The 25,946-nt window shown below is 52.7% G+C and overlaps 9 protein-coding genes across 9 annotated transcripts; 2 read left to right on the top strand and 7 right to left on the bottom strand.

Moving 5' to 3' along the window:
- Nucleotides 1-325: 325 nt before the first annotated feature.
- On the bottom strand, nucleotides 326-1,489 carry A1O5_07181 (uncharacterized protein; the record flags this gene model as incomplete). Its single annotated transcript, XM_007747770.1, has 1 exon — nucleotides 326-1,489. One exon carries the CDS (start codon nucleotides 1,487-1,489, stop codon nucleotides 326-328), a length of 1,164 nt encoding a protein of 387 aa, XP_007745960.1.
- Nucleotides 1,490-2,334: 845 nt separating this feature from the next.
- A1O5_07182 (uncharacterized protein) lies at nucleotides 2,335-3,549 on the bottom strand (the record flags this gene model as incomplete). The annotated part of the gene is made up of 1 exon (XM_007747771.1): nucleotides 2,335-3,549. The coding sequence occupies one exon, from the start codon at nucleotides 3,547-3,549 to the stop codon at nucleotides 2,335-2,337; it is 1,215 nt and encodes a 404-aa protein (XP_007745961.1).
- A 1,443-nt stretch (nucleotides 3,550-4,992) lies between these two features.
- On the top strand, nucleotides 4,993-5,813 carry A1O5_07183 (uncharacterized protein; the record flags this gene model as incomplete). The annotated part of the gene is made up of 2 exons (XM_007747772.1): nucleotides 4,993-5,193; nucleotides 5,256-5,813. 2 exons carry the CDS (start codon nucleotides 4,993-4,995, stop codon nucleotides 5,811-5,813), a joined length of 759 nt encoding a protein of 252 aa, XP_007745962.1.
- A 434-nt stretch (nucleotides 5,814-6,247) lies between these two features.
- Nucleotides 6,248-7,519, bottom strand: A1O5_07184 (uncharacterized protein; the record flags this gene model as incomplete). The annotated part of the gene is made up of 3 exons (XM_007747773.1): nucleotides 6,248-6,340; nucleotides 6,389-6,714; nucleotides 7,210-7,519. 3 exons carry the CDS (start codon nucleotides 7,517-7,519, stop codon nucleotides 6,248-6,250), a joined length of 729 nt encoding a protein of 242 aa, XP_007745963.1.
- Nucleotides 7,520-8,382: 863 nt separating this feature from the next.
- A1O5_07185 (xaa-Pro aminopeptidase) lies at nucleotides 8,383-11,663 on the bottom strand (the record flags this gene model as incomplete). Its single annotated transcript, XM_007747774.1, has 4 exons — nucleotides 8,383-8,883; nucleotides 8,936-11,250; nucleotides 11,312-11,396; nucleotides 11,487-11,663. 4 exons carry the CDS (start codon nucleotides 11,661-11,663, stop codon nucleotides 8,383-8,385), a joined length of 3,078 nt encoding a protein of 1,025 aa, XP_007745964.1.
- A 637-nt stretch (nucleotides 11,664-12,300) lies between these two features.
- Nucleotides 12,301-13,590, bottom strand: A1O5_07186 (uncharacterized protein; the record flags this gene model as incomplete). The annotated part of the gene is made up of 1 exon (XM_007747775.1): nucleotides 12,301-13,590. The coding sequence occupies one exon, from the start codon at nucleotides 13,588-13,590 to the stop codon at nucleotides 12,301-12,303; it is 1,290 nt and encodes a 429-aa protein (XP_007745965.1).
- Nucleotides 13,591-14,083: 493 nt separating this feature from the next.
- On the bottom strand, nucleotides 14,084-16,549 carry A1O5_07187 (uncharacterized protein; the record flags this gene model as incomplete). Its single annotated transcript, XM_007747776.1, has 1 exon — nucleotides 14,084-16,549. One exon carries the CDS (start codon nucleotides 16,547-16,549, stop codon nucleotides 14,084-14,086), a length of 2,466 nt encoding a protein of 821 aa, XP_007745966.1.
- A 1,299-nt stretch (nucleotides 16,550-17,848) lies between these two features.
- Nucleotides 17,849-19,762, bottom strand: A1O5_07188 (uncharacterized protein; the record flags this gene model as incomplete). Its single annotated transcript, XM_007747777.1, has 5 exons — nucleotides 17,849-18,222; nucleotides 18,276-18,988; nucleotides 19,039-19,521; nucleotides 19,569-19,646; nucleotides 19,704-19,762. The coding sequence occupies 5 exons, from the start codon at nucleotides 19,760-19,762 to the stop codon at nucleotides 17,849-17,851; spliced, it is 1,707 nt and encodes a 568-aa protein (XP_007745967.1).
- A 1,503-nt stretch (nucleotides 19,763-21,265) lies between these two features.
- On the top strand, nucleotides 21,266-25,429 carry A1O5_07189 (phosphoribosylformylglycinamidine synthase; the record flags this gene model as incomplete). The annotated part of the gene is made up of 1 exon (XM_007747778.1): nucleotides 21,266-25,429. One exon carries the CDS (start codon nucleotides 21,266-21,268, stop codon nucleotides 25,427-25,429), a length of 4,164 nt encoding a protein of 1,387 aa, XP_007745968.1.
- Nucleotides 25,430-25,946: the final 517 nt, after the last annotated feature.

A 25,946-nucleotide genomic window follows, 5' to 3' on the forward strand; every position in this document is an offset into this window, starting at 1 on the left:
GAAAGTTGAGTGGAGCCACGAGTGTATCGTGTACGGGAACTATGCTGATGATATTAACGCTAGTCAACGTCTATCGTCTATCGTCTGTCGTGTATTACCCTGAACCTATTTTATAATGCCCTCAGGAAAAGCCTCACGAAATACCACAGTCCCCACTGTGGAAAGCATATGCAAGTCGTGCGGGACCACTACACCAGCAATTGCACCACAACTAGTTGGCGAAACATACTCAATCCGAACACAATAACTTTGCCATAATGTTGCAGGTCGCGGCCGTCAGAGTTGTGCTGCGTGCTGGCCGAAGTCGAAGTCGAAAGATGGTCGATCAAAACGAAACGTCGTATTCGTAGCAAAATGGCCCGGATGTCGTGCTGATGAGTTCTCCCACGGCAATTGGATCTTGTTGAAAGTATCCCCAATCCGGCTGGATCGTGTCGAGCGTGACATCAGCACTCGGTGGAACGTTGACGGCAGTTTCGGTACCATAGACGGCATCTGCAATCAGAGGGTGGCGGTTCTGCCACGAGGCGTACACGTTGTCCAAGAATGCATGGAGAGGCCACCACACCGGATCCATGACCGAGACGTATATTGACGACGCAGGAGACCCCACCGCGAAATGAGCCCCAGAGTGCAATCCCAGTTCACCACCGCCGAGCACACCGTTGATCTGGGCGTCGAAAGATTCGATGTCCTCGGTCTCCAAGCACTGGTAGAGCGCATCGTAGTTCGTGTAAGACTGAGCGGCGTAGGTATTGAGGTCCCTAGTCAGGCAGCTTTGATTGAGCTCGAAAGCTGTGGGAGGCAGCTCCAGTCCCTGGATAATGTAGTTGATGGGGATAGGCTGCATTGTCACCTCCCAATCAGCAAAAGGGCCAGAAGTGATACAGCCTCCTCCCGATCCTTGTGGAAGCTGAAAGCTCGACGAGAGCACCACAGGACCGCTGTCGCGGTATTCACCGTCACCAGACATGGAATGCTCAGACCCGTCAAAGATGGCGCTGTCATGAAGATTGTCTGCAGTCTCAGGCCAATTCCAGTAGGGAATGGCGCCGGTGTAGCCGCACTCGTTCGCCAAATCTTCCTCAAACAGATGTAAGAAATAGCGATGCCAGGTCAGGAAGAAGCCGGAGAGATGGACCTGTCTTGTTCGGAGGACGTGAATGACGGCATAGTCCATGTAGCGATTGGTGGCTGCAGGGTAGAGGGTTTGGTCAAGTTGGGACGGTTTGGTTGCCATGCATTTGATGGCATCGGTGTAAGCTTTGCGCTCTTCAGGAGTCATCGAGTCGTAATCCTTGCGGACCTTGAGTCTATCCGCTGTGCAAGGCAGGTATTTTCCGGGACGGTGGCCTTCCACCCAGGCTTCGAGGAGCGAATCTTGCGAAATGGAGTCTGTGCCCAACGGCTCTGGAACCGGCATAGCTGTGGCGAGTAAAGATATGGACACCAGAGCAAGAGATAGGCATGACAGGATCATGTGGGCCATGGCAAATAATGGGTCTGGGTCAATAAATGTCTGAAGTGGTGGAACGAACGAAAACTGAGATGGAGAAGGAGGGTTGAGGAAATTTGGATGTCAGATCAAAGGAAAAGAAGCAGGTTGTTTGACAGATGGATAGCACGAAGGAGAGAGAAGAAATATGAGAAATAAAAGAAGAAGAAGAAGAAGCAGAGATGAAGGAGCGGTAGTTGAGCGAGTCTTGATAGACCCGGCAGGCAACGCTTCCTTTTGCACACTCACTGACCTAAGCGATCGACATTGAACCAAGACATTCGCAATTACGGTAGGAGAAAGGTCCTTTAGGCAAGCCAGTGAGTGGACGAGTGAGTGATTTGACATGTCCGGTGTAGTCAATGTTGTTGATGGTGGTGATGGTGGCAGTGGAGGAAAAAGAGTAAAGGGATGCTCTGTGTGTGTGGTGCATGTCCATTTCTCCATATTTCTATATATGGAAAAAGCTTCATCCAGAGTCAATTCGTCATGCATCCCAGCCAAAGCAGGCAAACTCGGCGCCATCCGGACAAGATCATCAACTACAAGGAACTTTGGTTTAAATCTTTTCGATTATAACTGTCTGTCTGCCTGCCACTAGGCGATTGACTGCTCCAGAAGACACCTAATCGTACAGGGGTATTGGTGCAGCAAACTCGAACCGTCCCTTCCCTCATTATGCGTCCGGGTCTGTTTCCCATGGCAAAAATCAATGAATGATGTCTTCCATTCTGGCGCTCAGCCCGAGTCCGCCATCGAAGACCGAGTGCTCCCAAACGCCACCACCTGATTGTTCCATATCAAGGACGGGGTGCATGGCACAGAGTCTGGAGTGGCCTTCAACTCGGCTCGGGATAGATCCGTGTCCAAACCACCTGCCCGCTGAGAGGATCCATGATGGTCGCAAAATGAGTCTGCTCGTTCGTCGTTGGATACGACGCCACCCATTCAATCACCTCGTCCGTTGTGACTGCGAGATTCTGCTCGACTTGGGCGGGATCCTTCCCTTCTTTCTTCGACTTTCTTTTCGCTTTTCGCAGACAAGCTCTCCATCTCAGCGCAATAGCGTCGAGTCTATCCCTGCTCTCCTCAATAATTGCTTCCATTCCAGCTCTCACTCCAGAAGACTTGGCCGAGACTTGACCCGTAAAAGGGGTGGCTTCGGTCGATAACCCGCAGTCTTCTTCATCATGGTTTGTGACACCGATAAAGGTATTGGATCGTCGGACCACGCCGGTCTCATAATCCTTCTCAATGACCATCGTCGACAAGCCGTCGCAAAAGAGGAGGTACGCCGCAGTGGTGTGCCGGGGCACAAGCTCTTCCGAGATTTCCTCGAGGCTCTTGGTTTGATCGTCTTCTGGATCCTCCGATATTATATATTCTCTCAGAATGCTTGATATTGATTGACGGTATCCAAGCAGAACGAGCAGATGATGAAGGTAAAATTTCGCGTGGTCGCGCCTGCTCGCGGCATTGTGTACACCCCGGAAATTGAGAGACAGGCTCAAACCTTCACAGATCCCCGTCAAGATGCCAACAAAACCGACATATGTGACGCTTCGAGCGACAATCCGGCCAGGCGTTGCGGACCTGCTTCGAACAAATTCCAGCTGGACGATGATGGATCGGAGGGGGTCCATTGACCAGTCCAGGGTGCGGAAGTGCAGCATCCGGGTTTGTAACTTGGGCCGACCCGCTTCCAGGACTTTGACCGCGCCTGAGGTGCACCCCATGAGACAATCCAAGATTACATTGAAGCTGACGAGCAGATGCATCGGGACCCCGGTTACCTTAGCTATCCCACGAAGTTCGGCCGTCTCCACAGCAGAGTTTAGGCTTCGGAGGAGTAATCGGGTGAGAAGATTGATCGGGCCATGATAGAGCCTGGAGAGGCCAATGTCGCTGAGTAGGCTATTGAATAAAGCTGTCAGACCTCGAAGCTCGGTCTTGTATGTCTGCGCGAGGGCTTTGTAGCGGTCTTCTGGCTTGAGCGAGAGGTCGATGACGTGAGTGGGGGCGGCCACGATATTGTCCTCGCTTTTGATGGCCATGGTGTGCCTCGAGGAATCGGACTGCTGCATACAAAGGGTGGTCAACGATGCATCAAAAGACGAAGATTGAGGTAGTGTATCGAACCTTGGGTCTTGCCGTCTGTCACGAGGCTCGACAAGGCTGCCTGCGCGTTGGGACGCAGGCAGCCGTTGCCGCAAAGCTTTCGAGGGGATAGTCGTTTTGCGGGGTGCGGTTCAGCAGACCATATATAGATGTATCTACTACCAAGTATTATTCAGCTTGTGATTGGCAAGATCCGGAGGGAGAGTGAATCTGTTGACTTACAACGGGAGCACAATTGTGGCACATGACGTCGATCGGCAGAATCTTTATCGATACGAGTAACGCGTGTCGGGCGTGTCGGGCGTGTCGGGCGTGTCGGGCGTGTTGGGCGCGTTTGTGTTCGGTAGCGTGTCTCGGTGCGTGTTGAGCGCGTCAGTTGGTGTTGAGGCCGAGGTCGAGGCGAGTCTTCACTTTGTTCTCGTTCTTCTCCACCTCCACCGTCTCTTGCTCTTCTCTGTCTCTGGACACCTCCGACTTAGGGTCATGGCCTGCATCATTTCAATGAGACTGTGTGAGGGGTTCAGCAACATGTGGCGGCTTTGTCGATGAAGACGACAGTCAAAGAATCGGCACAGTCGGGGTGAGATGCAGACAAAAAGGAAGAGACAGGACAAGGGCGAGGAGCATCACCTTTACAGCGTGGCAATAGCAGATCTACTGCTTGGCCTTTGAGCACAACAAGCGAAGAGACTCAATGTCACTTTCTGGCTTCTGTGAAGACTCTTGATTAAGGGCCTGGCCGATTGAGCAGGAGGGAGTTAATGGAGAAGAATGGGAAAACGAATGGGAGAAGAATTGGCAGGGGCCTCCGTCGCATGAAGACCAAGCGGCGGGAAGTGAAGACTGATTGAAGGAAGCCATGTTGAGCCTGATGACCATATTGAGCCTATTGAGCCTATTGAGCCTGTTGAGCCTGTTGACCTTGTTGAACGTGTCCTTCATCCAGTTCCAAAGTTGATGGCTGCGCTCTGCCACATCTGCCATGTCTGCCAGTCCCTCCTCGTCCCCAGTCATTTCATTCCTTTCATCTCCAGCTCCTTGAGCGCAGTCAACGACATCTTTTTCGTCGTGCCATATCTTTCCAGCTCCTGGGCTTCATCACTAACACCACCACCATCATCTCCGCCATGTGTTTTTCCTGCGGCCCGTGGCCATGGGCTCACTCTGTCCAACTTGCCGCTGAGCCCGTCAAGCAAGAGTACATCTTCCTCGACGAGAACCACGGCTTCTATCCAGACAATCGGCAGGTGCGTTGCAAGTGAATTTTGTGTCAATATCGAAATCCTTTTCTGAGATCTTTCGCTCACCTCTCTCCATCTCTCTTGGGTCTTATCCACCAAAGTCAAAATCCTTCTCTCTTGCTGCCCTCACAACCAACCATGCCCCATTTCTACACCTACCAACTTCCCAATCCCTCGGCCGTGAACACGCAAGGCTCCACCGGCTACTGGGAGAACCCGGCGGATTGGCCTCGAACCTATCTCTACGTGTCTAATCAAGGAGGTGCACAGGGAATTCATCCACCAGCACCCGTTTACCAGTCGAACCAACCCGCTCAACCAGCCATGTACTATTTCCCAGTAAGCAAAGTCATTGACTCTATTGCTTTCAACAGAGCCACCTCACTGACACCTCACTTTAGGGCAGTTCGAGTGCCCCAGCCGGCTACTACGTGAATGGCCTCTACTACGGCATGAGCCCTCCTACTGCCTCAACTGGTTGGCCTTACACCTCCTCTGCATACACTTGCTACACCTTGCCTGCCACTTCTACATCGAGCACCCCATTCTACCCGTACAGCTACTCACCATACTATACAGCACCAAGTCCCCTCCAGTTCCCACTCACTTCGCCATGGTCTCAAGCCCCGGGTCCTGCACAAGCCGCCGCCGCCGCCGTAGCTGCCAACGCTGCCCTTGCTGCCATGCCCAATGCACCAGCCTACTTCGTGGGAGCGACTGCTGCAGAAATCCAAGCCCAGAACGCTATCTTGCTCGCCAACCTCCAAGCCGCTCAACAGCAACCAACCCAACTGGCACCCTACAAACCCGGTGCAAGCCAGCAATTCTGGTGCAAGGAACTCGATGGAAGCTGGACGTTGAGAGAATACAACGACACGCTGAAGGGTGACTTCCCGGCCGGACATTGGGAGAAGCATGTGACCAGCGGTTACTACTACTACGTTCGCCACACTGGTTGAATGGCTTCAATTTCAACAAGTCCAAACACGCTCAGCGACCAACACTAGAATGCCCGATACAGCATGCATTGACACCATATCAAACAGAGAGCTTCGCAGTCACCAATGGAAGAGGGCCGAGTTGGACACGGCATTTCATGAGTGAAGGCGACGAAGTCCATAGGGAGGGTGTACCTGGATATCATGGTGACGAACTGCTTTCTTGAGCAATGGAGAGAGCCGAACAGCTTAGCAGAGTTGGAATTGGAACAACTCTGGGCCGAAGGAGCATGCCAGAGCCATTGATCAGACAGAGTCTGAGGGAAACACAGATACTACAGCAGCTGGGGATTAATCCATCAAAAATGACTCTGTTGCTCCCAATCAAAGGCCAATATTTACAATGTGACTTGACCGTCCTGTCTCCAGAAATTGTCTCCTTCCCGAGCGCCAATTCACTGCTTGACCCTTTTCAGCGCACTCTCCATCCACAACTTCGTGTACAACTTGTGCGCGTACAGCATGGTCCCCTGCATGGGTCCGCGATTCTCCCACTTGGTCGCCGCGGCCTCTTTATCCTCTCCCTTCCCTTGAACGGCCGACGCCGACGCCCACTCGCCCTCGCCGACGTAGAAGATGCTCTTCAGCCTGAACTCGGCGAAGCCCTGGTCAAAATCGGCCTTGGCGCACATCTCGAACAGTCCATCCGAGGGCCGGGGCTTGTCCGGATTGTGCAGGGGCGAGTCGCCGCAGCGGATGAGGATGCGGTCGGGGGTCTTGTCCAGCACGACGAAGTGATCCGTGATCTCGGTCCCCACCTCGTACGTCGAGCTGCGCAGCTGCGCGGGCGTCCACAGCTGGTGCGCCGTCGTGGTGTCGTTGCGGTATTTGGATTGTAGGTAGAGGCGTTGGATTGTGTAGCCTTTAATTCAAGATTCCTCCAACCAACCCCCGAGCAAAAGAAAGGGCGGGGGTTGGAGGGGGACGGGTGGTTAGAATTTGCTTGCTTGTGCAAGATGGGTGATCGAGGCGCAGAATAGGGCAGTGCGTGAATTGCCGGAGCAGAGCAAGAGCAGGACAGGCAGAGAGGCAAGAGTGAAAAGAATGTGAACGGCCGTCCAGAAGTCCATTGACGAGTTTGCCGCCGCCACAGACAACTTCTCGCGGCCAGCGATGCCGGCGAAAACCAGCTCGCCCCCCCCCCCCCCCCCGGGGGGAAGCACAAAAAGCCAGACCGTTCCAAAGAATCTTGCCTTGGATAGGTACATCGCCACCCCTCTTCCTCCAGCATGAGCAAAAAAGGGATGGAAGGAAGGAGTTGGAAAACCATGAAAAATAAAAACGAAAACAAAAAAAATCCAAAATCAAAATCAAAATCAAAATCAAAATCAAAATCAAAATCAAAATCAAAACGTACCAGGCCCGCCCCAAACGCCCCTGCAAAACTCCTCGACCAGCCTCGTCCCCCCTTGCCGCGCATCCTCGAGCAGCTCAGGCCGGATCTTGCTGAGACTGATGCGGCGCACGCACTCGTCGTAGGTGGCCTCGTGGTTGCGCGGGTTGAACCTGGCGAACCACGCAGAGCGGAAGAGCGGCTCGGTGGCCGGGTTGAACTGCGCGGGAGCCGTGAAGTGGCAGTGCTTCGTCCACACGGCGAAGGCGCACACGCTCGCGAAGGTCGTGATGCCAGCGGCTTGGAGCGACTTGGATAGTAGCGAGGGTCCCATTTTTCCGCTCTGTCCTCTGTCGGTGTTCTTGTTGCCTGTCTCTCGGTCTGTTGTTCGTTTATGTATGTATGTATGTATTTACCTTGACAGAGACGGGAGGAAGGGGACCAGGTGAGCGAGCGAGGTGAGCGGTACGACACTCCTCAACGCTCAGCGCCCGAAATATTTCCAGTGTTCAATGCCTGGTGAGACCTTCCTCTCGCTCGGTTCGTTCCTCGAATTGTTGATTGTTCTGTACTGGATTTGATTGGAATTAATGGGTCGACTCGTGAACTTCAACTTGTGATCGATGGAGACTGATGTGTTTGACGGTGCTGGTTCAGGGGATTATGGACTGCGATGGAAAGAATTGAAGGCCGATAGAAAGAATGTCTGACAATAAGGCCAGCTAATTCCGTGTCTTACAGTCTTCTCGGCTATTGAGATGGGAAGCGGGTCGGAGATGTTCGGAGAAACCTCCGCTTTCTCGGCCGACGGCAATTGATCCAGCTCGCCAGATATGTAGCCTCGACAGCCACCAAGGACCAACAGGTCTGGAACAGATCAAACAATTGCCTCCTGTTCTCATAGACCTCTAGCGTCGTCCTCAAAGCTCTATCGAGTACTGAATCTACAGCAAAGTCCGAGCATGCAGAGCATAAGGTGCGCCCCCAAGCAAAGTTCATGAACCAGCACTATTGAAGATAGATGCCCATTATCAATACAGCAGCAACGGCATAGGAACTGTAGGCAGACTTTTCATCTCCCCCCGCAACACCTGCTTTTGCATTGCCTTGCGTTGACATTCCCTTAATTCGATGGCTTCGGAGCCACCATTCCAGCACCTGAGAAAGCGGTCGCAAAGGCAATATCTCGCGGTAAGCTCATCTCTTCCGCTTCCTCCCTCCCTTCTCCTCGTCCTCTATGCCACCTCTCCTGTCATCCTTCTTGGCTTTCTTCTCCATCTCATCCCAATCTTCCCCTTCATCAGACAACCCACTCTCTGCTTCCCCCTCATCGTCACTCGCACTCGCGTCATCATCGAACTCGCTATCCTCTTCACTTTCCGACTCACTTGCCGCCAATTCGCCATCGCTCATCTCAAAGGCGCTTTCCTCTTCAGACTCCTCCTGGTCTTCAGAATCGGTCTCTGTGGCCAGGAAATTCCAGCCGCCCTCGGTGAAGAAATGATGTGGGTCAGTGGCCACGGTTTTCATGATCGTGCTCCAGTTCAGGTTGAGCGGTCCCTCGGTGTATGCAATGTCCACGCTGTCGAGCCATTCCTTCACTCTATCAAGCGACTCCACTGGAATCGTATTGATATGTGTTGGCGGTCGGTGGAAGTCCTTGTAGACAAAGACGAGATCGAAGTTCTTGAGTCCAAACTGCGCCATATGTCAGTCAAGCCAAAAACTTCACACCACGAATTTGACTTACCTGTATTCTTTCCAAATGAGCGACCTCAATCTCATCCAGCGTGATGACAGTGAACGGCGGTTCCGTCAATTGGACCAACGCATCGGTCGTCGGCGCCATCAGAACGTTGGAACGGTTCGGAACACCGTTGAAACTGAGCTCCCGGAACGGAATATCCACCGTCACATTATAGTCCCTGGCTTGATCCGAGATCTTTTCCGCGAAACTCTTGAAAAGTCGATCGAGCTCGGCTCGGCGTCTTCGTTCTTCCTGTTCTTGTTCGAATTCCTCTTCATCGCCATATCGGTGCTTCCGCTTCCGATTACCCGTCTCATCAAATGCCATATCTGTTGCTTCGCGGTAAAATTGGACATCTCTCGTCTTGCGTTTGCCGATGATGATGGGATTTTTAAGGTGGACGTGGATCAGCACAATCAGTTCACCGACGCAAGGTTGGAAGAACAAATGTTTGACATTGGAGAAGACCACATCGACATGCTCTTGACGGAGGGGTGATGAGTATCGAAGACCATTCTGATGGATTTCGACCTCACCGGGAACACGTTTGCCATCCTGCGCAGGTCGAAGATAGACGTCTGTAAGTTTGATAGGCCGACGGTTGCGGATTTCGATCAACTTGTCCTGCTCCACGACATCTTCCATCTCCTTCTTTTCTTGTTCTCGACGAACAGCTGACCTCCGAAGTTCGGTGATTTGCGCCGAAATTTCTGAGAGGCGATCCTGATCCTTGGAGCGTATGGTCAAAGATCTGACAAAGTGTGCTTGAGGATCCTCGAAAGGTTGGTCGTCTTTGCGCCCAACACCTTGACCTGGAGACAAGAAGTTGAAGCGTAGATGCGTGTACTCGCCTTCATCAGACTTGCTGACGTTTTTGATCGTGTTGATGTGGAATGGTACCGGTCGGCCCATGATGGGGATAATCACGGTCGACGCCTTGAGGTCCACGCAGACAATCAGGTCCTTGGCGCGTGGAGGAAGTTGCCCTTCGCGCTTATATGACTCGAACTTCTTGAACTTCTTCTCGTTCTCGCCATTTATATCCCCAGTCGCTTCGGCATACTTCTCTAGACCTTCACGCTGTTTCTTCGCTGCCAATTCCTTCTGATGCTCTCTTCGGCGTGCCTCTTCCTCTTCTTTGGCGTTGTCCTGCCGATTGGCTCCTCGGAGACGAGTCGTCTTGATGTTGGATGTAACAATAGCGCTAGCGCCGGGCTTCTTAGCCTTCTCCTGCTTCGGCTTTGTCTCTTCTTCGTCGTCCTTAAAGTAAAACTCGATCGAGTCTAGGTCGGTGTGTGCCTCTTTCGTGAAAACAACCGGCTCCCCCCTGGTCACTCGCACTGTGTCTGTCAGAATAAGAGTGTAATTGCCACTCTTCTTATCTTGAGGTTTGTCGTTGGTAAGATCCGACAAGCTGGTGGTGACGCTGAATGTCATGCCATCTTTGAGAGGTTTGGTGTTTTTGCCGTTCAGGACAAATTTTGAATCTCTGACTTCGATACCGATAGCTGAACCCACATCTTTACCAAAGTTCTTCTCGAGTTCAGGTTTACGAGCCTTGATGACGCCCAGAGCCTTGTTGTAGACGTCTTTGGGCAGCGCACCTTCTTTGATCTCTTTCAAAGCGGCGTCATGCGCAGCAAGCAAAAGCTTGTAGTTCGACGTCTGCGATTTGCTCGGGTCGATCAAGTAGGTTCGTACCAACATCGAACAGTAGGTCTTGTATCGGAATCCAACCCCAGCAATGATGCAACCGGAATGAAGATGGTCGTTGGTCGGTTGAGCGTTCAGTCGAAGATCATATTGTCCCCCACTCTGGACGATAGGCCCATATGCCCAATCCAGCTGCTGGTTGTCAAAATCCCCCGGCAACTTGGAGATCTTGTTGAAAAACTTATTATCATCAATCTTCTTCGACATGTTATCACATAGCTGGCGATGGGTGACCTTTTTCTCGTCATCAAGCACCTTGGACATTTCATCAACCCAGTAGTCTGAGATCATACCACTGGCCGCCCGGGCTGCGGTACGCATATTTCTCAGCTCATTTTCGTCTTTGATAGCGAACGCAGTAGAGAAGGCGCCTGAAACGTCCACTTCCTCGACTTCCTTGGAGAGGTCGCCATACATCTTGAACCATTCGTCGACGAAGGGACCGTGTGCATCGGCCTTCGGGATGATGCCAACCTTCTTTCCGGCATTCTTGATGATATCGATGCATTTCTCAAAGGCTTGGGTTCGCGTCTCGGGTTGTTTCATATGGACGGTAAAGATTTCGACGGGGATCTTTCCATCTTTGAGGTTTTGGAGGTGCTTTGCTGGAGAAGACAGTCAGATACTGGGGAAGCCGGCTATTGTCACCATGTGTGCGAAACTCACCCTTTTTCTCCGTGGTAACAACGTAGAAGGCAGCAGTGGTGAAAATCAATAATGTGGCGGGGAATTCATAGCCTAGAAGCCAGAACTGTAGCGCAGCCCAAACCCGTCAGTCCTTGGAGTTCAGAGGCTCATTACGGCATCGCGTAGAGTCCGAATCAGAGGTGGCGCGACTCACATGTACTGCATTGTTCTTAACATATACAGTCTCATCAGCGGCCTTGCCCGTCAAGATGAAGATGCTGTCCGCGCCGCCAAAGACTTCATTTCCCGATCTCTTGTCTGCTTTCCAAGCGTTGTAGAGGGTTTGAAGGCGCTCGAAGAAGGTGTCGGGGTTGATGACAATTTCGCTCATCGTGTATTGCCTGCCTCAGCGGAGGCGACGTGCGGATCGTGAGAGGGAATATCAATGGCAGGTGATGTAATCTCCGCGCAATCTATCAGTAGGACGATGAGACCTGGGGATGAGTCTGAATTGAAAGACGCAGCAGCAGTAGAGGGATGAGAAAGGAGGGAACAGGCAGAAGGAGATATGAAAACGGACGTTATGGTCCTCTCCGCCGAGTCAAAGGCCCACGGTCAAGGCAAAGTTCCAGGATGAAGGGTGTTGAGGGCGATATTTCTCCAAATGCCGCGCTAAACTTGCCCAACTTGCGCGCCGCAACGCGAAAACCTACTTTGTTCTCAAGCGCGTCACTCTCTTTGATATATTCCACCACTACCTCAGGTTTCTCCTCACAAATAATTATACTAAAACCTAAAGAGAGGCGCGGTATGGGTGATTGGACAATAAGAAGGAGTGTCTTTGTATTATTATTTTTTTTTTCCAGGTTAGGGGAGAACATTCATGACGACACCATCCGCCGACGATGAGGCCGTTGATACTTGACCTCAACCCAAACAAGTATCCTCCCGTCCCTCCATCTATCTTCTATCAGCCCATACTGCCGGAACGCACACGCTGAACGCACCCCAGGAACCCTTGTGCTTTTTCAGACGAGGAGGATATCATACTTCCCATTGCTAGAAATCCTCACTTCGTCGCCTAAGCCCTCCTGCCCATACTTCCTCCTTACCAACTCGAATATAATCAATCCTGCACTTGTACTTGGCACCTGCCGAATGGTGAACCACCAGAAACCCCTAAACAACCATCGCCTGATTCCTCCTTCAGCCACGGCTTGTACACGAGCTTGTTTCCAAGTCTCTTGGTAGGCGTGATAGTATGCCCTCAACATCCGTCCACGTCTCGCCAGCGGTGCGTTGTCAGAGTTAAGTTTGATCGCCTTTTTGTCGAGTTCTTCTAGACGCTCGTAGTGAAGAGTCTGGATTGTCGAGAGAGGGTAGAGGACGAGTTGCTGTGCGATCGAAGCCGTAATGCCAGCGAGCATGAGAAAGGTTGGTTCGAGGGCGTAATGTGGTCTGATCACTGGCCCCTCATTGTCTCTCTTCGTTTGTGATCCCTCGTCCCCGGTGGCCTGTATTGGCTTTCTGTTCTTCATCCCAAGCTCTTCCCCTTCCCAATCTCTAACGATCTTATGCCCATAATACCACTTCGCATATCCATGGTACCCCTGCGCCTTCACCCATTCAAAGGCACAAAAGAATATACCACTTCCAAAGCTATCCTTCAAGAAACTCAGTCCGAAGCCCGCAAATATCCCTCTAAGTCCAATCTCTCTTAACTTTCCCTTGCCATATTCCCACATAGTCTTGTCCTCATATCTTGGCCCTCGTCGTTCGAATCGCACTTGAAGAGCATCTAAGGGAGCTGCCAACACGCTTTGAATAGAGCCAGCTGCGAATCCTGCAAGAAACGTGCTCTGCGGCGGTGGGGGTGGATATACCGTTTTCCTGGCATGCGCCGATGGTTCATGCAACACGCCCAAAATCTGCAGGTAGCTCGTATACAGCGCTGCTCCGACGGCTACATTCGCAAGTAGTGGCAGCGCCAATTGCTCTGGGACGAAGCGCCAACCGTAGTGTTTGATCGCAGTCGCCAGGAGGCCTGGTGTGGTGGACCTCCACGACCAGCGACCAGTTTGTATATCCGGGTTTATGCTTTTGGCGTACGCGAGGTAATCCACCCTTGTCCGAAAGAAAGCTTTCACGGGGGCGCGGAAATAGAATGCCACTGCCTGTGCCGTAAATGCTCGAACTCCCGCGGCGGAGGCGCCGGTTGCCGCATTGCTTTTCGTGTCTTTGTAGACTGGAGGGGAGCCAGGCGGGATCACTGGCAGAACGCCTTCGAAACTGGTAGGGTCGTCATCGAGCGAGTCCATACTTCTCCGTTTCGCCCTCGAGCGGCGTGGCCATTATTGACTGCGATGCATCGATTTCGACGAGGGCGGCCGGTCAACGGCGTGAGGAGCAAGAGAATGGGCGCAAATTGTACCGCCCAGAAACGCACCTCAAGAGAAATGGAGGTGGAACGCACCAAGGACGCACCAAAGGACGTCCCCGAACAAAGGCTGGCAGCCTTCGACATCATATTTGTACATAGTCAAGCAGAGACCGCGGCCATCTTTTGACTGGTTTACACCAACCCTACACGGTCCCAACATAGAGTCGCTAATGTATGCATACGCAAGAGGCAGGTAAGTCGAATTTCAGCTCTTTTCATCGCTCATGTGGTATCTTCTAACGTCCCAAAATGCTGCACATGCCGGCCGCCGAACTGACCCATTGTATGATCAAACCTCCGCCCAAGAATAGCTGAAATCATTTCCGGTCATAAAGTCCTATCCGCTGCAAACACTTGCTTCGCAGCCATTATCATAGATCAATCCTCGTCTTCCATTCAATCTTCTCTTTCTCCGCCCATTCCCGAAGAAAAGACGTACCGAATCTCGCTGCTTCGAATGCTGTAGTGTTTGCATCCATTGGCAGGTAGAAATCTTGCGGGATCCTCGACGGCGTCAATTTTTCTCGGAGCCTCGCGCTCGAATCTTTGGCCCGCTTCGACCAAGTAACGGGATACTCGCGTTTTAGGAGATCAGGCGACAGTTGGCGTGACCCATCCAACCAGGCAGTCTGCAGTTCACGGGCGTTCTGGATCAACTCATCCCGGAACTCCACGTATCGCTTCTTGTACTTTTCTCCATCCTCATTTGTCTTGGTATTACCATCACTGCCGGGGGTAGGTGCAGAGTTGCAATAGTCGTCAGGTAAAGGATCCCGCGCCAATTTATCCACGTCATACTTGTGAATAACCTGCCGACATACCGCTCCAAGTTGAACAACAAGACCGTGGAGATGTGGAAACTTCCTCGACGCTCGAAACACGGAGATGTGATATGGGATGATCGATCTCCAGCCTGGGTCGATACTTGGTCGGGCGTGGGATTGAGCCGAGATGTTGATCATGAAGCACAATAGCGCCTCAATCAGTATCAGCACCGCTTTAGCGGACTGGGAAGGCTTTGCGTCACTGTCAGGAGGAGGTAGCAGAGCCGCTCCTTCGTGCTTGAGAGAACGGCCCAGTGCAAAGAACTTGGAGTTGATGCTGGACCACTTTTGCCGATCCCCTTCCCGAGAAGAATTAGAGCTAGTTGGAGGCTGGGGAGATGGTTTCGGCACCGTCTGTGGCGTTGACACCCTCGCTTTGTCCCCAGAGGGAGTCGGGGCATCAGCACCGTCCGACGACTCCACCCGTCTCATCAGCGTAGGTTTCACTTCCTTCTTGGGGGTGGATAATGTTGATTTTGACTGAGATACCATAGACATCTTACCAGTCGGGGGAGCCGGGGTAACAGGTCGTTTCTCTATCTCAACAGCTTTGGCCTTCTTCAGCGATGGTCCAGGACTGCTGTCTTCCGCCTTTCTCTTCTTCTCTAGCTTGATATCATCGATGATGGGTGGTTTCGGCTTAGACTCAGCAGTAGGCTGAGGTTCGACATGGTTCTTTTTGGTGGTCTCCTTCCTTGCATGTGCGTCAGAGATGTTTGGGGATTCTTGCGCCTCTTGTTTAAGCAGGTCTTTCTTCGGCCGCGGCGCGAACTTGAGGAGCGCTTCCACTCTCTTCCTATTCTTTTTGCCGTATTTCAGAATGATTGTATGTCTTTGTCGAGGACCAGGACTGGCCCGAATACCATTGTGGAGGGGTGTCCCAGCTCTGATGCCATTCTTCGCCAGCAGCTTCGCTCCAAGAGCCCCCTTGGCCGCATTCGGAGTCCCTGGAGCACTACTCCTGGCTGAGTGCTGACTGTCTGAGCGAGCTCTACTCCCGCCAGGGGCAAATCCGCTTCGATCGCCCGGAGGATCGCTGTCAAGGTCGGCACCAGCGAGGATCGAGCGCACGGGGTCTGATCGTTTGGGCACACCACTGGTAGGGCTTCCAATTGATGCGGTGTTTGGGGGCGTTGACAGAGCTTTTGCAAGTGACGGAGGCAGGACTGGAGACAATAGCTGTGGTAGGCCGTTCTCCTTCTCAGGTGATGGTAGAGTGGGGGAGAGTAACCTGGGCATTCTCATGGTGGAAGACTGGGATTCAACTTTTGAAGATTGCGCGACAGGTTTAGGATCTTCAATCGCAGGAGACAGCTTTCGTCGTTTAGCCGGATTCGGCGAGTCGGTCTGATGCGCCTTGGGCGCCATGTTTGGGGAATTATGGCCGTCCATTCGTGCGACTTGTTGCTGGTGATCCTTGACTCCGTTACTTTCTGTTGGAGCCGGCGATTTCTCCTCCTTCTTCTCCAGCAAGGATTGTGAACCGTGCTTTGTCTTTTCTAGGCTCAAGGGTCCGTTGGCCGGGGTCTCGACTTTCTGAGGAGGTTGAGATTCGGGTGCAGCCTGCGGTGGACTTTTTGCCTTGGTCCTGTAGTCCTTCAGGCTGATTTTCTTGCGATTACTTGCGTCGGCTGGGGTATGACGGCCACTTGCTGGAAGGGCCTTTGGAGAGAGTTCTTCTTCGGCAATGGGATTCCCGTGGTCGTCGGCCCACCCGCCCTCGACCTTCAACAAAGCCTCGTGTTCACCCGAATGCGGAAGAAAGCTGAGGTATTGGAGCTGCTCTTCTTTGCGATCGAATGGGGTGCCCTCGTACCACGTATTGACAAAACGCGAGCTGTGACGGTAGGGAACGTCGGAGGGAACGGAGAGTAGGTAGGGTTGTAGAGGGAGAATAGTGTCGCAGAGGTGATTGAAGCGCTCATCCAATTGAGCAACGATGCGAGAAACGGATTGCTTGCCTCTGGGCAAGTCTGTAGAATCCGGGGGTCTCTTGGTCATGCCTTGGGACATTTTGTCGCAAAAAGGTAACGGGCAATGGTTACCTTTCCATCATAGTCTGGGATGAGATCGTCAAGGTGATCAGCTCTGAGTAGGAAAAGCTGGACGCATCGACGGCTCATGAGACGGTCCCATCACATATCCGCAATTGAGCAGGGTTCGGGGTCTCTTGGTTTGTGTCGCGGGCACGAAGCCTTTTTGCGGTGATTAACTTTCATAGAATGAGATCGGAGGGGATCTGACCGACCTGGTGGAGGACGCGAAGGCGGGCAGTGACGGCTGATTTGGCGCAGTCTGGCTGCGATCTGCGCGGCCTGTGCTCTGAACAGGAGAGAACTCAACGAACTTTGCGACAAAGGACTGTTCAGGACGTAATCGACCAAGAGAGCTGGCGGAGCAAAAGCAGGAAGAGAAGGCTGAGGAGGGATGGTCGCAGTTGGCCAATTCGGTTTGCACAAGGGCAGGTCGGGCGGATGCGAGCCAGTGAATAATCACTGGATCAGGAATGTGAAGATAGAGGGGCACGACCAACAAGCTAAGGCTAGAAGTGTCTTTGCTAAAGGACCGGCAGGGCTAGAATCTCTTGCCGTGCCCCAAGTCTGCGGTAATTTGGTCGCTACTGTATATGCGGTGATGGTCAAATTCCTCGAGAAGTAGGTAGTGGTAGCGGCAGTAGATGGAGGTAGTCAATTGGGGGGGGGGGTATGATTGACGCCAGAGGCCACAAGGCACAACGGACGGGGCGAGGCGTAGTCGCAAGGGCGGCGGCGAGAACCTGGCTCTGTGGCTCCCTGGGCTCTGGCTCGTCGGCGCGCCACCCGCGGGCAGAAAAGCTTTCGGGAAAAGTTCTCTCTTTGCCCTCCGCCCTCTCTCCTCGCCTCGTCCCCACGGCTAGTGAGGCCCAGTGAGGTCCCAGTGAGGCCAGCCTGATGGCCTTGGACGGACTTGCTTGCATGCGCCTCATCTTAGTCATCCATCACGTCCCGAGCTGGCGATGACTTCGTCCTTCTCTGTAATACCCAATACTAATTTGACGAATTGCGTGAGTGGTCAGCCCGAGGAAAACAGCAACAAATACAGCTTCCATCCCAGCGAAATCCGGTTTTCATCAGTACATGTCCAGCGCAATTTGACATGATTTCCGCCGCCTTCAGTGCAGAGTCCTAGACTCGAAGGCTTTTTTTAACTCCCGAGATGGAATGACGTACCCCCATATCGTTCGACCGCGACACTGGTGCCGCTGGAGCCTCTATATCTATACACAGAGCAAGTCGACACTGTACAGCATTCAAAATCCAGAGTCTGTGGCTTTTAGTCCTCGTCCTGGCCAATCTTCCCGTATTGGCCGCGAGAACTGTTATCTTGTCGTGACCTGGACACCATTCGACCAATCCAACCCCCTAGACCTTCCTGATTGCTTTGGTTTCTACCTCGTGGCTTTCCGTTTGCGTCGAGTTGTACCTCGGGAGGATCTATGTCAAGGCCAGGGATCGCAGCGTCCGAGGAATAGATTCCTGGTTGAGGGGCTCCTTGTCTGATGTCGATAGAAGATGGCGATCCTACACCCATGAGCGATCCCCGTTCCGCTTGGGTGGAGGGAGTTGGCATCGCTGTTGTGGCATCCCCAAAGAGCGCGTTCATGTCTTCAAGGCGAACATTGGCCGTTTCAGGATATACAAAGTAAACTGCGTCGGTGATTAGTGCCTGCGTGAGGTCAATGTGGTCCGGACAAACTTACCGAGAACGAAACTGAGTGCGCAGAAGAAGGCGTGTACAAGATACAGCCTCCACTTGATCGATTTCTGGAGGATCGGCGTGAGTTCGCCCACCAAAAAGTTGAACGCCCAGTTGCTGGCCGTACTCAAGCTGGCACCTTTCGCCCGAATGCTGAGCGGTAGAATCTCTGGCGGATACAGCCATGGTATAGGCCCCCAACTGGCTCCGAATGCTGCATTGTAAATCATGACAAAAACCACCACCAGGGTCGGGGTCCACCGCACGTCGATGAAGATGAAGTAGGAGATGAGCGACAGGGAGATGATCATCGCCACTGCTCCAGACAGGAGAATAGGCCGCCGTCCCCATTTGTCCACCAGATACCACGGCGGGATTGTCGATCCCAAGTAAGTGAATGCATTAATGCCAGTCATGAGAATCGCGTCTCGTCCAACCCAGCCTGCCGATTCGAAAACAAGTGGTGCGTAGTACGAAATGACGTTAATACCGTTCAGCTGTGCAAATGCCTGGGCCGACATGGCAATAAAGACGCGCTTGTAGTATCGTTTAAACATATCCGAGTATGATCGTTCTCCTTCTTGACGTTGCAACAGGACGTTCATCTTGATCTCGCGATATTCTTGTCGAGCCTTCGCATTATGAATGTCGCCTTTGCCATAGAGATTGGCTATGACAATGATCCCCTCTTCGTCATGGTCGTTATCCAAGAGCCATCTGATAGACATTAGTTGAACCCTCAAAACCTCTTCTCCGGAATGTCCTACCGAGGGGATTCGCAAATGATCAAGCTGCCAAATCCGAGCAGTGCACCCATGACGCATTGCATCAACAAGGGCACTCTCCATGAGAGGTCGCTCTGGATAAAGCTGCAGAAGTAGTCGACCCAAACACTTGCAGCGTAACCCGTAATGTTACCCGTAAATTCTATACAGGCCAGCTTGCCTCTGTTGTGAGGAGGACTGATCTCAGATTGATAGACAGGTACAATAGTAGAGAGAGCACCGACTCCGAAACCCGCGATCAACCGCCCTACCATCATCATGGGCATACCGTTTGCGAGAGTTTGGAGCATTCCGCCGACGAAGAAAACCATCGATCCATAAAGAATAGTCCTACGACGTCCAATGATGTCGCCAATGCGTCCGACGCATAGTGATGAAATAAGGGCACCAATCTCGAGGATGGCCACCATGGTACCAACTTCGGCCGGGCCAGGTTGATTGAATGCATCTCTGAAAAAGGGACCACTTGGACAGGTCAGCAATCGCGGCTGGGGCGGTCCGAGTGCACGTACGTGATAATGCCAGACATAACGCCTTGATCGTATCCGAAAAGAAATACACCTAGCGATACGAACACACTTGTAAAGTACCTGCATTGCACCTGTCAGCCACCCGTCCAGACTCCTAGGATATCTGTGTCGTCATACAATAACGGCTTCCCTACGAGGCCCTTGGCCCGGGCAGTCTGGGGGTCAGTGGGAGCCATGACGAGAGCCAATATTCTTTCTGCCTTTGTAACCTGCCTCGGTGGAGGCTCCGGAATGAAGATAGCCTCTTTGTCTAGACCGAGAGGGGGGCGATCCCGCTCAAGGTGATCTTGTTCTCGAAATCCGACTCTCTTCTTCCGTCCTCCACCGTGACCACGACCTGAGTCTTTGAGCCTTTGACCTTCCCGGGTCAAAGGATCTAGCTCAATTCGATAGGGGTCCTCGTTGCTAGTAAGCTGCTCTGCGAGATCTCCAGTGTCGCTCCAAAGAGAGAAGTCGTCAGAGTCAGAACCCGAGTATGATGGTCGCCGATTGCTTTCGTCTTTTTCGTTCCCTTCTGAAGTCCGCAATGTGGATGAGGGGTCTTCCAGGTTTGCTTTTGAACGAGACGAATGCGATCGGTGGTGGAGGAAAGATTCGGTAGACGGGCGAGGAGAAGAAATGGTGTCGGCGTTAGAAGGGCAGTCTGGACGACTGGCCCTGACCTTTCAAAGGGGATAAAGGTGGATCTTGAGAGACCTCGTGTCCAACTGAGGAAGACTTCGAGGTCTTTCGGTATGTGGGTCGGTCGGGTGCGCAGTCGAGAGGGAGAGGGTGTGAAATCGAGAGTCGGGCTCAACAATCAGACGCAAAGGGGACAGGCTCGGTCACTGGTCTAGGTATTAACGGCGATGGTGGCGATGGCATTGGGCTGGAGAACCGATCACGAGAAAAGCGGAGTAGGCAAAGCTTTCCCATGTGAGGATAGCCAGCGGGAATGACCCTAATGGGCTTTGTCAAATGATGCAGTTAGCCTTGGGGAAAGATAGAGAAGGGAAAAGCTCGAGGTGGCCGCTCTGCAATTGGAGTACGTCGTGTTAGTGAGAAGGTGGATGACGGATGCCAGATTTGATCGGGCGGCGTTGCTGGCAGGCCGACCGATATTGGACCAAGACTGACAAGCGAGAGGCCCATGCGCAAGGCCAAAACATACCCACCAGTACATAGGTAGCAGCGCTGAAGGGATAGGGAGGAGGTTGATTTTCCGGGGAAGCCACAGGCCCCAAAACAGTCAGCTAGGCACCAGCCCAGGGGCCCGCCCAGTCCCGGAAAAGCCACCCAGGCCGCCTACGTTTAACCACACGCAACCTCCGCTGACCCGGAACCCGTCATGACTGGCGCCAAGCCGCCGAGGCAGCAGATTTTTCAGAGGTGCTCACAAACCCACACATCAGCATCCATGGATAATCGTAAATGTCGGACGGGCCTTATGACTAGAGCCCAGAAATACTCCCATGGATACCAGGAGAGTTATCTCGTGATTGATCTGCTATTCGTCGTCGGCTGGCCTCGGATGACCGTTTAATTTCTTCGTAACGATCAGTCTACTAGGCACTTTTCACTGTCGAGTGGGATCATTTGTATTCTCTCACATCCCCAGGCTTCGATCGCCGTTCTGTGTCTCCGTGTGACACTGGTCATGCTGTCAACCAGGAGTTTCTAGACTCAGCGCCTTGTCAACCATGGGTCATCCACAAGTCTGCATCATCCCTGGAGCGTCAGCCTTTTCAGAATTTCGGCGTCAGGCTCTTGCCTCCAATGTTGGCGCCCGCGACGTTCAGGGACAGTATATTCACTATGTGGAACTTGTGGGATCCCTTGAATCTGAGAGCCATGCGCTACTGGAAAAATTGTTGACCGACGGCCACCATGTAGATGCCCAGGAAAAGGAAGGCGAATCTTCCACTGTCCTTTATGTTGTGCCCAGGCCGGGCACTATCTCTCCTTGGAGTTCAAAAGCGACCAACATTGCTCATGTTTGCGGACTTCGGAAAGTGGTTCGTCGAATCGAACGAGGCATCAAGGTTACGGTGTACCTTGACGATGGACAGTCTCTGGGCGGATCGAGCCTTGACTTCCTCCATGACCGGATGACAGAGACTATCTCAGAAAATGAGCCAGACCTCAACCTCTTGTTCATGCACCACGAGCCTGGCGTACTGGGTACATATGACCTATACAATGACGGACAGACTCCCTCAGAGATTCTTCAAGATTTGAATCGCAAGCTAGGTCTTGCACTCGATCCGTCAGAGATCCAGTATCTTGTCGAAGCCTATTCCAAAGACGGGCCAGTTCCGAGAAAGCCTACAGATGTTGAGTTGTTTATGTTTGCTCAGGTCAACTCAGAACACTGCCGGCATAAGATCTTCAACGCAAGCTGGACTATCGATGGAAAACCCAAGACTAACACTTTGTTTGGCATGATCAGAAACACGCACAAACAGACTCCGGAAGGCACCATCAGTGCATACAGCGATAATGCAGCTGTACTAAACGGCAGCAATGGGAGTCTGTGGGCTCCTGACGATCTCAACGGCCAATGGAGAGCAACGAAGGAACCAGTACATTTCCTTGTTAAGGTCGAAACCCACAATCATCCTACCGCCGTCTCCCCTTTTCCGGGAGCGGCGACCGGCTCAGGAGGTGAAATCAGGGACGAAGGTGCAACAGGAAGAGGAGCAAAGCCCAAGGCCGGTCTCGCAGGATTCTGCGTGTCCGACCTGCTGATACCTGATCACCACCAGCCGTGGGAGCTCGACTATGGCAGACCCAATCATATCGCTAGCAGTCTCGACATCATGCTCGAAGCACCAATTGGAAGTGCAGCTTTCAATAACGAATTTGGTCGACCATGTACTACCGGTTATTTCAGAACGTTACTTATCGAAATGAAAACGGGCAAAGACTCTACTGAAATCAGAGGCTATCATAAGCCTATCATGATTGCGGGAGGCGTAGGTACTGTTCGACCCCAGCATGCTCTGAAAGATCCCGAGATCGTCAAAGATGGTGCGTTTTTGATTGTCATGGGTGGTCCCGCCATGTTGATTGGTTTGGGAGGGGGAGCCGCATCGAGTGTCAGTTCTGGAGAAGGGTCAGCCGAGCTAGATTTTGCCAGTGTTCAACGCGGCAACCCCGAAATGCAGAGAAGGGCTCAAGAAGTCATCAATGCATGTACCGCGCTTGGTTCGCATAATCCCATCCTCTTCATCCACGATGTCGGTGCAGGAGGTCTGTCGAACGCCTTGCCGGAACTGGCCAAAGACTCCGGGCTTGGTGCGGAATTCGAGCTTCGAGATATCGACTGTGCAGATAAGAGTATGAGTCCCCTCCAGATCTGGTGTAATGAGGCTCAAGAGCGGTATGTTCTCGCGGTAGGACAGGAAGGTATGAACAAGTTCAGGGCAATCGCAAAAAGAGAGCGTTGCGAGATCTCAGTTGTGGGAAGAGCCACGAGGCAGCAAGTGTTGAAGCTAACAGACCGTAACCACCCGACGAACGGCTCTGATCAACAAGATCCTATCGACCTCCCAATGGAAGTACTCTTCGGCAAACCACCTAAGATGACTCGCGACGTGCTTTCACGCGAAGTTGATTTACCAGGATTTGATACCAGCTTGAGCATGTATGTGCCCCAGGCGTCAATGAGCGGTTTGCTTCAAGAAGCAATTGACCGAGTGCTTCAAATGCCGGCGGTCGGATCCAAATCCTTCTTGATCACGATAGGAGACAGAACAGTCGGCGGACTCACAGCTAGAGATCAAATGGTGGGACCATGGCAGGTTCCTGTGGCAGATGTATCTGTTACAGCAACGTCACTTACCAGTAGTATCAGAACCGGTGAGGCGATGGCAATGGGCGAAAAGCCAGCCATTGCGCTCATCTCTCCAGCAGCATCCGCACGTATGGCAGTGGCTGAATCACTGATGAATCTCACTGCAGCAGACCTACCCGACCGTCTTCATCAGGTCAAGCTCTCCGCAAATTGGATGTGTGCATCTACTCATCCCGGTGAAGGCGCTGGGATCTACGAAGCTGTGGAAGCATTGGGCATGGATCTGTGTCCCAAACTCGGTATTTCAATCCCTGTCGGTAAAGACTCCATGTCCATGAAGATGAAATGGACAGACCCCCAGAGCGAGGATGCAAAGGAAGTCACGAGCCCCTTATCAGTCGTGATATCTTCATTCGCCCCCGTCCTAGACATCAGGAAGACGTGGACGCCGCAGCTAAAACGGTACAGCGAAGTGGGCGAATCTACGCTCTTCTTTGTGGACTTGGGTCTCGCGCACCGTGCCTTGGGAGGGTCCGCCCTCACACAATCCTTCAAACAAATTGGCGATGAAGCACCCGACATCCGCTCCGTCTCCTTATTCAAAGACTTCTTTGACGCCACACAACAACTGCACGAACAAGGCCTCGTGCTGGCTTACCACGACCGTTCGGACGGTGGCCTCTTCGTGACCCTTGCAGAGATGTCGTTTGCCGGTCGCTGTGGCATAGAAATCATGATTAACGACATATGTCCCACGCCGCACACGTCGGACGTAATCTCCACTTTGTTCAACGAAGAATTGGGAGCAGTATTCCAGGTTCGCAAATCTGATGAGAATCACTTCAAAGCCTGTTTCGCCACGTGCGGGCCCCCTCCTGGTCTCATCCACAAGATCGGCCGTGTATCCACGAAATCTTCCTCTCAAAACATGGCTATCTATCACGGTGGGAAACTAATCTACCGCGCGACTCGTGGTCAGTTACAACAAAAATGGTCAAACACGTCATACTGGCTTCAACGACTTCGAGACAACCCTTCATGCGCGGACTCGGAGTACAACGCAATCCTCGACGACGCTGAGCCAGGATTGAGCTATAACCTTACATTCGAACCCAAGGAGAACATCAATACATACAAAGCGTCCTTCCTCAATTACATGCGTCCCACTGCCCGACCACGTGTCGCCATCCTGCGAGATCAAGGCACTAATGGCCACGCGGAGATGGCGTTCGCGTTTGAATGCGCCGGATTCACTGCGGTAGACGTCCATATGTCTGATATCCTCGACCCGAAACCACACCAGTCACACCTCGGCGTGGATCACGACCTCTCTTCCTTTGTAGGTCTCGCTCTATGTGGCGGCTTCAGTTTCGGCGACTGTCTCGGTGCAGGTCAGGGGTCGGCGAAATCGATCCTCTTCCATCCCACAACCCGGCGAAAATTCCACACCTTCTTTGAAAGGCGAGACACTTTTTCATTGGGCGTCTGCAACGGGTGCCAAGTCCTCTCCAAACTCAAAGAACTGATTCCCGGGGCGGAGAAGTGGCCGTCTTTCGAGAGGAACGAGTCCGAACAGTACGAGGCGCGAGTCTGCATGGTCAAAGTCTCTGACCCGCCTGTGGAGTCAGGCATGGCGCCCAGCGTGTTCTTGCACGGCATGAGCGGTTCTTCGTTCCCCATCGCCGTCGCACACGGCGAAGGCCGCGCCTCGTTCACGAACGACCTCCCTCCGCCGCATACGGGAAACAGGACCTGGGACGCGTCTCTCGCGCATGACTTCACGTACGCCAACCTCGCGCCAATCCGGTACGTGGACAGTAAATCCCTGCAGCCCACCACGACGTACCCGGCCAACCCGAACGGGAGTCCTGCCGGGATCGCCGGCGTGCGAAGCCAAGATGGACGCGTGTTGGCCCTGATGCCGCATCCTGAGCGCACGATCTTGGGCGGCGTGGCGAGTTACATCCCCGAGCAGGCGATGATGGGGGAGAAGGATGCATGGGGCGACTGGGGCGAGCACGGGCCGTGGATGAGACTCTTCCAGAGTGCGAGGAGATGGGTTGGATAAGAGACACAGCCCCTGACAAAATGAGACCGGTATTGAGAGTTGGGGGAGGAATGTGCTGGTTAAGGGAGGATGTTCAAGCACAGAAGAATACTCGGCGAGGGGAGATGAGACGACGAACTTTTTGATGCTGCCAGCCGTGGAATGATGTGTATGTGGGCAGGCAGCAAAGATTTTGCGGAGGTCGTTCAATCCTGTGCGCTATGGTGGGATTGGCTTGATCGTAGTCATGGAAAAGGGGTATTCGATGTAAATCCGACTCGCTACGCCGCAAGGCTGGCTGACCTCCCGTGCCCATACTCATACGAGGAAGTCAGTAATAGACATTCTGGGATAAATATATTGGGATTTCTAAATTTCCAGATATTCGCGAATTCACGAAAAGATGACCATGCTATGACGCGAGCTCTATGACATCGTTCCTAGAAGTTTTCAACTATTTTTTTTGACCTCTTGCAGCTATATCACCTACACTACGAGCCCCTTTTTGTTCGCATTAGACTTCGTGCATTAATAGCGA

The sequence above is a fragment of the Cladophialophora psammophila genome (assembly GCF_000585535.1).
Source record: "Cladophialophora psammophila CBS 110553 chromosome Unknown aczJe-supercont1.10, whole genome shotgun sequence".
Classification (NCBI taxonomy): domain Eukaryota; kingdom Fungi; phylum Ascomycota; class Eurotiomycetes; order Chaetothyriales; family Herpotrichiellaceae; genus Cladophialophora; species Cladophialophora psammophila.